General features: G+C 41.0%; 1 protein-coding gene and 1 long non-coding RNA gene across 3 annotated transcripts in view; one reads left to right on the top strand and one right to left on the bottom strand.

The window, feature by feature from the left end:
- Window positions 1-6,916: 6,916 nt before the first annotated feature.
- Window positions 6,917-10,462, bottom strand: part of LOC141221143 (uncharacterized) — a 28,274-nt gene continuing 24,728 nt past the window's right edge. For both annotated transcript variants that reach the window (XM_073666493.1, XM_073666492.1), the window contains one exon: window positions 6,917-10,343. In XM_073666493.1, coding sequence (XP_073522594.1) covers window positions 8,720-10,343 — 1,624 coding nt within the window. In that variant the 3' untranslated portion in view covers window positions 6,917-8,719. The remainder of the gene's footprint in view (window positions 10,344-10,462) is intronic.
- LOC141221144 (uncharacterized) overlaps window positions 8,050-10,462 on the top strand; it is a 30,882-nt gene continuing 28,469 nt past the window's right edge. Inside the window, exon 1 of the long non-coding RNA XR_012289193.1 lies at window positions 8,050-8,431. This is a non-coding gene — a long non-coding RNA (uncharacterized lncRNA). The remainder of the gene's footprint in view (window positions 8,432-10,462) is intronic.

Genomic DNA, 10,462 nt, shown 5'->3' with positions numbered 1-10,462 from the left:
CTCCATTCTAGCTGATTCACCAGTGAGCCGTCTAAATCGGAGTTGATTTTTTGAGGCCTCATTTTATCAACTCCACTCTAGACGGCTCACTACTGAAGTGACTAGATCGGAGTGGATATTTTGTGGTCCTCATTCCAGCAACTCCACTCTAGACGGTTCACTGGTGAGGTGACTAGATCGGAGTTGAATTTTTGAGGCCTCACTGTAGTGACATGTTTTTGAGGACCTCATTTTAGCAACTCCACTCTAGCTGATTCACTGGTGAGGTGACTGGATCGGAGTTGATCTTTTGATGATCTCTCTGCAGCTTCTCCATTCTAGACAGTTCAGTTTCTACAGTGATGTTCCTCAAAAAATCACCTCCAATGTCCAGAATGGAGCAGATTCCCGGATCCTCATAGTCTGCAATGTAGTGGAATTGGAATGTACACACATTGTAGATATATATCAGCTTTATAATTCTAATGATTTCATGTTTTTATTTTTTAGGTACTTGCTGAAACTGTTATATTTATTACGTATTTCCAAAGGGCAAAATTTTATTTTTTTCATGATTAATCAAACTTGCATTTTATTATCGCTTTTTATAATATAAATAATCACACACAGCGCTGATCGTTCAGTTTTACGCGGGGAATAACATAACAGAGCGCAGCGAAAGAGTGCTCATAATTTACAACATTGTATTGGAGTGGATTTTTTGAGGACCTCATTTTAGCAGCTCCATTCTAGCTGATTCACTAGTGAGCCGTCTAGATCGGAGTGGATTTTTTGAGGATTTCCTGTAGCCTTCACTCTGTACAGTTTGGTGCTGAGGTGACTGAAATTGAGTTTTTCAAAGATTAGGTGTAGCCTCGTGAGGAAAAACATAACAGAGTGCAGCCGACAGTCCTCATAATTTACAACATAGGATTGGAGTGGATTTTTTGAGGTCCTCATTTGAGCAACTCCATTCTAGCTGATTCACTAGTGAGCCGTCTAGATCGGAGTGGATTTTTTGAGGACCTCATTTTAGCAACTCCATTCTAGCTGATTCACTAGAGAGCCGTCTAGATCGGAGTGGGTATTTTGAGGATATCCCTGTAGCCTCCAAACTGTACAGTTTGGTGCTGAGGTGACGGGAATCGAGTTTTTCAAAGAGTGAGCGGAGCTTTGCAGGGAGAAACATAACAGAGCGCAGCAACAGAGTCCTCATAATTTACAACATTGTATTGGAGTGGATCTTTTGAGGTCCTCATTTGAGCAACTCCATTCTAGCTGATTCACTAGTGAGCCGTATAGATCGGAGTGGATTTTTTGAGGATCTTCCTGTAGCCTTCACTATGTACAGTTTGGTGCTGAGGTGACGGGAATCGAGTTTTTCAAAGAGTGAGCGGAGCTTTGCAGGGAGAAACATAACAGAGCACAGCAACAGAGTCCTCATAATTTACAACATTGTATTGGAGTGGATTTTTTGAGGACCTCATTTTAGCAACTCCATTCTAGCTGATTCACTAGAGAGCCGTCTAGATCGGTGTGGATTTTTTGAGGATCTTCCTGTAGCCTTCACTCTGTACAGTTTGGTGCTGAGGTGACTGGAATTAAGTTTTTCAAAGATTAGGTGTAGCCTCGTGAGGAAAAACATAACAGAGCGCAGCCGACAGTCCTCATAATTTACAACATAGGATTGGAGTGGATTTTTTGAGGTCCTCATTTGAGCAACTCCATTCTAGCTGATTCACTAGTGAGCCATCTAGATCGGAGTGGATTTTTTGAGGACCTCATTTTAGCAACTCCATTCTAGCTGATTCACTAGAGAGCCGTCTAGATCGGAGTGGGTATTTTGAGGATATCCCTGTAGCCTCCAAACTGTACAGTTTGGTGCTGAGGTGACGGGAATCGAGTTTTTCAAAGAGTGAGCGGAGCTTTGCAGGGAGAAACATAACAGAGCACAGCAACAGAGTCCTCATAATTTCCAACATTGTATTGGAGTGGATTTTTTGAGGTCCTCATTTGAGCAACTCCATTCTAGCTGATTCACTAGTGAGCCGTCTAGATCGGAGTGGATTTTTTGAGGATCTTCCTGTAGCCTTCACTCTGTACAGTTTGGTGCTGAGGTGACTGAAATTGAGTTTTTCAAAGATTAGGTGTAGCCTCGTGAGGAAAAACATAACAGAGTGCAGCCGACAGTCCTCATAATTTACAACATAGGATTGGAGTGGATTTTTTGAGGTCCTCATTTGAGCAACTCCATTCTAGCTGATTCACTAGTGAGCCGTCTAGATCGGAGTGGATTTTTTGAGGACCTCATTTTAGCAACTCCATTCTAGCTGATTCACTAGAGAGCCGTCTAGATCGGAGTGGGTATTTTGAGGATATCCCTGTAGCCTCCAAACTGTACAGTTTGGTGCTGAGGTGACGGGAATCGCGTTTTTCAAAGAGTGAGCGGAGCTTTGCAGGGAGAAACATAACAGAACGCAGCAACAGAGTCCTCATAATTTCCAACATTGTATTGGAGTGGATTTTTTGAGGTCCTCATTTGAGCAACTCCATTCTAGCTGATTCACTAGTGAGCCGTCTAGATCGGAGTGGATTTTTTGAGGATCTTCCTGTAGCCTTCACTCTGTACAGTTTGGAGCTGAGGTGACTGAGGCTATGTGCCCACGTTGCATTTATGAAGCAGAAAATTTCTGCTGCATAAATGCAAGTCCTCTCCCGGAAAAACGCATGCGGAATTCCGCACGCGTTTATCGCGCTTTTTTCGCGCGTTTATCACGCGTTTTCCACATGCGGAATTGCCTTGCGTTTTTTATGCATTGGACAAAGGCAATTCCGCTTGCGGAAACGCAAAATTAAATGACATGCTGCGGATTTTTGAACGCGGCATAAACGCTGCGGAAAAATCCGCAGCATGTGCATAGAAGTTGCGGAAACCCATTGGGGATCATGGGGTGCGGGTTACCAAGCATTTTACAAGCGTTTCCGCTGCGGAAATTCCGCATCAAAAACGCTTGTAAAACGCTACGTGGGCACACAGCCTTAAATTGAGTTTTTCAAAGATTAGGTGTAGCCTCGTGAGGAAAAACATAACAGAGTGCAGCCGACAGTCCTCATAATTTACAACATAGGATTGGAGTGGATTTTTTGAGGTCCTCATTTGAGCAACTCCATTCTAGCTGATTCACTAGTGAGCCGTCTAGATCGGAGTGGATTTTTTGAGGACCTCATTTTAGCAACTCCATTCTAGCTGATTCACTAGAGAGCCGTCTAGATCGGAGTGGGTATTTTGAGGATATCCCTGTAGCCTCCAAACTGTACAGTTTGGTGCTGAGGTGACGGGAATCGCGTTTTTCAAAGAGTGAGCGGAGCTTTGCAGGGAGAAACATAACAGAGCGCAGCAACAGAGTCCTCATAATTTACAACATTGTATTGGAGTGGATCTTTTGAGGTCCTCATTTGAGCAACTCCATTCTAGCTGATTCACTAGTGAGCCGTATAGATCGCAGTGGATTTTTTGAGGACCTCATTTTAGCAACTCCATTCTAGCTGATTCACTAGAGAGCCGTCTAGATCGGAGTGGATTTTTTGAGGATCTTCCTGTAGCCTTCACTCTGTACAGTTTTGTGCTGAGGTGACTGGAATTGAGTTTTTCAAAGAGTCGGTGTAGCCTCGTGGGGAAAAACATAACAGAGTGCAGCCGACAGTCCTTATAATTTACAACATAGGATTGGAGTGGATTTTTTGAGGTCCTCATTTGAGCAACTCCATTCTAGCTGATTCACTAGAGAGCCGTCTAGATCGGAGTGGGTATTTTGAGGATATCCCTGTAGCCTCCAAACTGTACAGTTTGGTGCTGAGGTGACTGGAATTGAGTTTTTCAAAGAGTGAGAGGATCTTCGTAGGGAGAAACATAACAGAGCGCAGCAACAGAGTCCTCATAATTTACAACATTGTATTGGAGTGGATTTTTTGAGGACCTCATTTGAGCAACTCCATTCTAGCTGATTCACTAGTGAGCCGTATAGATCGGAGTGGGTTTTTAGATGATGTCCCTGTAGCTTCTATTCTGTACAGTTCATTGCTGACCTGACTAGAATGGAGTTGCTGGAGCGATGTCCTCATAGGATCAAATGCAATCTAGACGGCTCATGACTGAAACCTCCAGAATGGCGTTAATTCCAGGAGCTCCTCATAGATTCCAATCTAGTGGCATAGGAATTATATATGGATGTATGTATTGTCACTTTTTGTAACATAAATAATTACACACAGCACTGATTGTTCAGTTTTGGCCGAATTTGACTTTTACTGTATTTCCACCAATCACAGCCACAGCATCGACATTTCTGAAGAGTGGGCGGAGCTATAAAACATTTATGTGATCATTTTTGCCACTTTTGTGATGTAAATTATGATAATGTCCACCCGCTCTTCAAAATGCTGGGGCTGACCAGGACTTGTGGACAGACAAGAAAAGTAACATTTTGTCAAACATGAACAATCAGAGCTTTGTGTAAGTTTTTAAACTGTGAAAAGTGATAATATAAAAAAAAATTTTTTTAAGTTAACCAAAAAAAAAAAACTGGCCCAGCTTTGTACCTCTCACCTTTTATTAATACTGGCTTGCAAAATTTGTTTCTTAATGAATTGTGGCTGTAATCTTGTATAATGTCTGCCAAGAAATAATAAAACACCCTGCAGCAACTCCAATCTATATGTCTCAGCACAGAGATGACAAGATTGAGCTGCTGCCCTGAGGTCCATGATTTGTGGGCACAATGTACTGTGTATAAGGACGTCCTCTTTACAGAAACTTCATTCTAGATGTCTCAGTACAGAGGTGACTAGATCAGAGTTACTGCACCGAGGCTCATGATTTCTGTGCACTGTACTGTGTATATGGATGTCCTCTGTACAGCAACTCCATTCTGTCTCACTACAGAGGTGACTAGATGGGAGTTGCTGCCCTGAGGTTCATAATATTTGGGCAGGCAGTAATGTCTATAAGGGAGTCACCTGGAAACGGTGATCCCTGCACGGCCTTACTCCCCTGATGGTGGGGCCGATGAAACGCGTCGGGAGAAAACACACTTGAGATAGCGATTTATTGAGACAATTGGTCCGGAGGCTGGTATGTCACATGATGAGGGCATAGAGCTGCAAGAGAAAGTGTGGACAGTGAATAAACTCGGCGAGGTCGTTCGTCATTTCATAACGTTTTTTTAGCACACACAAGTCTTTTGATTGTTTTATCAGGTATATCCAGGTAGAAACTTTAATAGAGCTAATGTATCCTGACATCTCCTGGTGAGGGATGTCTGGAGCCAGGACCATCTTAAGTTCAAATCTAATGAGATAAAGATACTGCTGAGTTCTAGGCCCTATTATTGATGCTTTGCATTAAAGGCAAAAAAGAGGGAGGAGAGGGTTCAACTCACCATCCCCTCGGAGTTTGTTTGTATGCTGCGTTCTTCACCCCCGCCCTCTCATCAAGACTGGCATGAACATTAATCAGGTGCATAGTTCTTTTAAGGTGATAACGCAGCAATTTAGCTCGAGTAGTTAATATTTTGTATGCATTTATGTACAGTACAGACCAAAAGTTTGGACACACCTCATTTAAAGATTTTTCTGTATTTTCATGACTTTGAAAACTGTACATTCACACTGAAGGCATCAAAACTATGAATTAACACATGTGGAATTATATACGTAACAAAAAAGTATGAAACAACGGAAAATATGTCTTATATTCTAGGTTCTTCAAAGAGAATGCCAAGAGTGTGCAAAGCAGTCATCAAAGCAAAAGGTGGCTACTTTGAAGAACCTAGAATATAAGACATATTTTCAGTTTTTTCACACTTTTTTTTTTGTTAAGTATATAATTCCACATGTGTTAATTCATAGTTTTGATGCCTTCAGTGTGAATGTACAATTTTCATAGTCATGAAAATACAGAAAAATCTTTAAATGAGAAGGTGTGTCCAAACTTTTGGTCTGTACTGTACATAAATGACATAGCCGAGTGCTGTGATGGCCTATTTTTTATTAGTCCCATACAGAATCCATGAATGGATGGACAGACCTGTGCTATGTATACGTGAAAATTACTTAATTAAACATGGACAGTCTTTCCTAAGTAACATTGGGGTCCCTGGTGGTCCTAACCTCAGCAACTTATGTTTTATCCAATATGACTAACAGCACGTCCCTCACTCGGCCTGTGTTCATGGACTGTAATGTAATCAGGCCTAGGTCAACATTTCTTGTTGCATCTAGTGGATGTGAACCCTTCCCCCATCCAGAGGCTGATCCCAGTAGACAGAACAATAGACTCATATTTGGCCCAGTCAGTTGCGTGGTGACTCCCAACGCTGGAGGGTCTCAGGCTGCGGCCAGATCCTCGTGGCGTGTGTGGATTGATAGAAGTTGCCATGTGGGATTGTGTTGTGTCCCTCATCTGCTGGACCCATTGAACTCATCCAAGGACTATTTCTATATTTTCCCTGGCGTCGGATTACCGGGAGACACCCCCGGACTTGTTTCTGCTGTTATGGACTCTTTGCGGACTAGCAGAATTACCTTCATTCGTGCTGTTCCATTTTCCCTGTTCAATCCAACGAGATTTATTTGATCATCGGCCTGGTGTCCCTTCCTGCTCTGTCACACACCCCGTCACAGTGACCACTAAAAATTTAGTTCTCCAGGCCACCTGGAATGCAAAACCACCACAGAAGGTTGTGATGCACCAAGATTGCCAAAGAAACACTGCTGTGACCTAATAAAATAGTCTGCAGGAGGAACACGATCCACATTGTTGCAGATCTATTATTGTGGACATTTGTGTAGATACTTCTGGATTTTTTGAAAATATAACGTTTATACACCTTGATAGTTTGATCTCTATCAGTTACTGGTCATTAATGCCACAACAAGCTTCTCTCAAACTGTTTAATTAAAAAAAATATAAATAACAAAACATTGACAAAGGCAAAACGTTTGTACCAGAGTAACCTGTGATTTTAGTTACATATAAAAAACATCTATATGAAGAAGTTACTGACATTTGTAAAATACAAAAAGTAACAAACAAATGTAACATTACACAAAACATGTTGCTCATAGTTCCTGCCATTAGAATGAGGTCTGTATGTAGTACACTAAGATGGCACGGATCATCCACAATCAATGGAGGACTTCTGAGATATGAAGACTTTGAATTGATATTGCGTGTCATGGTGCGCAGGAGTAATGGCAGAGATCACATGGATCAGGTCACACAAGGAGGCAGGATCTGCTTTGAATGGTTTTTCCAAACAAAATACATTTTCATCAATAGATCTTGGGATAAGGCCGGCTTTCTTTCAGCTTTCCCGGCCCATTAAGATACTTTGTTCTGCCCTCAGCAGTGCAGAGAGAAGTGCACCTGCGCAGGAGCGCAATGGAGGAGACTGTGTATATGACATAGGACGCGTTATCCAAATGAAGCAGACCAGGACGCCATTCACAAAATAGGAGGCGTTGTGCCCAGATCAGCAAGGCCCAACAGACCAGGCTGCCCCTCCAGTGAGAATAAATGCTGTTTTTTAAATTATTACAGACTGGCCTGGGGACTTGTATACAGCCTTGTGGAATAAGGTGATGGAAGGTGAACATGATGGGGGACGACTACTGGGCGCTTCACAGAGAAGGTCCACAGCCTTGTATAAGACAAAAGGGAGCGAGAGAAGCTTTGAAGGGAATAGGAGCAAAAATTAATTTCCAATAATGTTGCCGAATGACTGGTGAACACATTTTTATATATAATAGTGTAAATTTGTGGGTACAATAAAGAGGTCTCTTGTACATGTAGCTTATACGCAATTTTGTGTGCATTTTTTAGGGGGGCAAAATCAATACTTTTGGGTGGGCAGGGGGGGTCAGGGCATAAAAAAAAATAAAAGTCAGTCATTGGATTTGAATAAATTTTCATAAAGCCAAATTTTACATACCTGTATCATTATTCCAAGACCTATTAAAGTGTATATTGTTCATGTGATAAACCCTTTACTGTTTTTGTTTGTAGCGAATATGTTAATGTGCAACAGATATTATACACACACACATAATATGCATATATAAATAGAATAGTAAACAACTATTTCAAGCCACTTAAAGTGGTAAAGTGCAAAGAAAAAGAAATCCAACTCGTAAATATTAAATTAAAATTAGTTCCATCAAGTTTGCTATAACCTAAGGTCAGCATTGGAAGACAGTATGATTATTTAACAGACATTTGAAGAGGAGGCCGGGCATTTGACCAGACCTTTCTATCAGCCTTGTCCAATTGTAATCTTCAAATCTACAGGAGAAGACTGATGGATGGGCCTAGTTACATGTGCTTTCACCAGCAGCCATTGCATGGAGTGGAGAACTGTGCAGTCTGTGAGGATAAAGTGTCAACTGTATAATAGTAAGTACCACAAAAATAGGTCCTCAACACATCTGATTAATCTTTATTTTATGTGCCTGACCTTATTAACTTATTCTGCAGCCACAATAGACACTGTAATACAGCAGCCATAAGAGATAAATAGTGCAAAATTTTCAATTACAACTAGTTTGCTAAATATTTTTTTCTAGGTCATAAACGTATGAATTCAAGAAAAGTAACTAGCAACTAGCCACAAAAGGTGGACAAGCTCTAAGTGTGAGATAGATATATATAATCTCTATCTATATCAAAAACACCCAACCCTACCTAAAGTAAATTTTTGTTTTTATTCTCTAGGCACATGGGACAGTAAAAGCGTTTTCTTGTTGTAACAAGTTTGTCATCTTTTTTGATATTTACACATGCTAAGTGAAACCATGATTTGCACAAGGAACATTCCACCATATGTTCATGTGCTTTGTACACGTGGCAAAGGCAGTAAGTTGTAAGAGTTAACCTTTTTTTATATATTTTCTGACGAAGCTTGGTTTCATAAGGAAATAATTCCAAACGACCCTTTTCTAGGCATAAAATTAGATGACTGCGCATCTCAGCCTGGTTAAATTCTACACTCTTTAGATCTACACCTTCGGCTAATGCCACTGCATTGGCAATTGCAAAAAGCCCACAATCATTTGCTCCATTTTGTTTCTGGCAACACATAATTGTAACATCCAGAATTTTATTACAGCCGTGGAAAAGTGGTTTGTACATTTTCAAAATTTGTTTTTTCAGAGTGTCAGAAATGGAAGAGGAGTGCAATGAGTTAAATACAGTGACCGAATTGTTGTTACATGCTGAAACTAGCCAATGTGCGCCAACATGGTGGATCTGGATGATATGGCTGCCAGTTACCAAAGGAATGTCAGAATGGGCCAACACTACTGTGTCCATCAAACCTGATACTTTAGGGCATGCTTTTATAATTAAATTCTGGCACGCATTAATTATATTATCGTCTAACCATTCTTGCTCGGTTATCAAGGCACGATCCCTGAAGCTCAATTTTATATTCTTTACAGTGACCCACACACAATCCAGCTTTTCTGTTGGGGGTGTTTGTGGGGTAGCCCCTTGTCCATCTACATTCACAGTTTCCCATACATCAGCTGTTTTATTCTCTGCCTTAGATCCTACTCTGTGAATGTCCATGTTTTTTTGTTTCCCATATTTTCTTACAGGAAGCTCCTGTATAGCTTTTGAGACTGTTATTTTTGGTGCTGGTTTCAGTGGCAAGCCACCTTCTTGGGGGATTTGTTCCCGTAATTGTAAATACAAATTACTTAATTCAACAGTGAGATGTTTCACAAAGTCTTGATTGTCCAAAAGATATACTGAGTCTATAAATCTTTTTAACACTTTGACACAATGGCGAATCAAATAGGTCAGCCGATTTCTCCTCCTAGAGGGCAATTCGTGCAGTGTTGGATCTGAACGGACACTATTTTGTGGTCTACACTCGTGTTCTTGTAAACCATTGTCACAATGCCTAGTGTTTGTGTCCACAAAACAATCACTATCCAGGATAAAAAGGGGGTTTTCAGAGTATGCTGGATTAATGTCATGCCACTGCCAATTTGCAACACGCAAAATTAAACACATGTGTTTACATGGTAGCAGAAATTTCTGCCAGTCTTTGCATGTGCAAGTGGGCCCATCCAATCCAACACAAACAGTATGCATTTTTTCTAAGTCAATTGCAGACTCGCTTTTAACTTCAAAAAGTCCCTTATCAGAGTCCAAACATTTAAGGTGTGACAAATCAAGGCCACTGTAGTAACGCTGCATTACATGGTCAATGAATCCACGAGGCCGATTTTTTAAAAACGATGGGACTTCTACGACGTATTTTCGGTAATAGTCAGAACTCGTTAAATTCATCTGTACGTATCTGTGAAAATAAAACAAGTCAGTTAAAAAAAAAAAAGCTGTTAACCTGAAGGTATAGGGTGAATTGACAGGTTAATAGGGTTTGGAAGCCGCACTGAAAGCCCTGCTGCTGTGAGTAGA

The sequence above is a fragment of the Phyllobates terribilis genome, unplaced genomic scaffold, assembly GCF_046119375.1.
Source record: "Phyllobates terribilis strain yellow unplaced genomic scaffold, ASM4611937v1 Scaffold_321__1_contigs__length_2177432, whole genome shotgun sequence".
Taxonomy (NCBI): Eukaryota; Metazoa; Chordata; class Amphibia; order Anura; family Dendrobatidae; genus Phyllobates; species Phyllobates terribilis.
The sequence above is the reverse complement of the archived record's forward strand: the minus strand, read 5'-3'. Positions and strand labels throughout refer to the sequence as shown.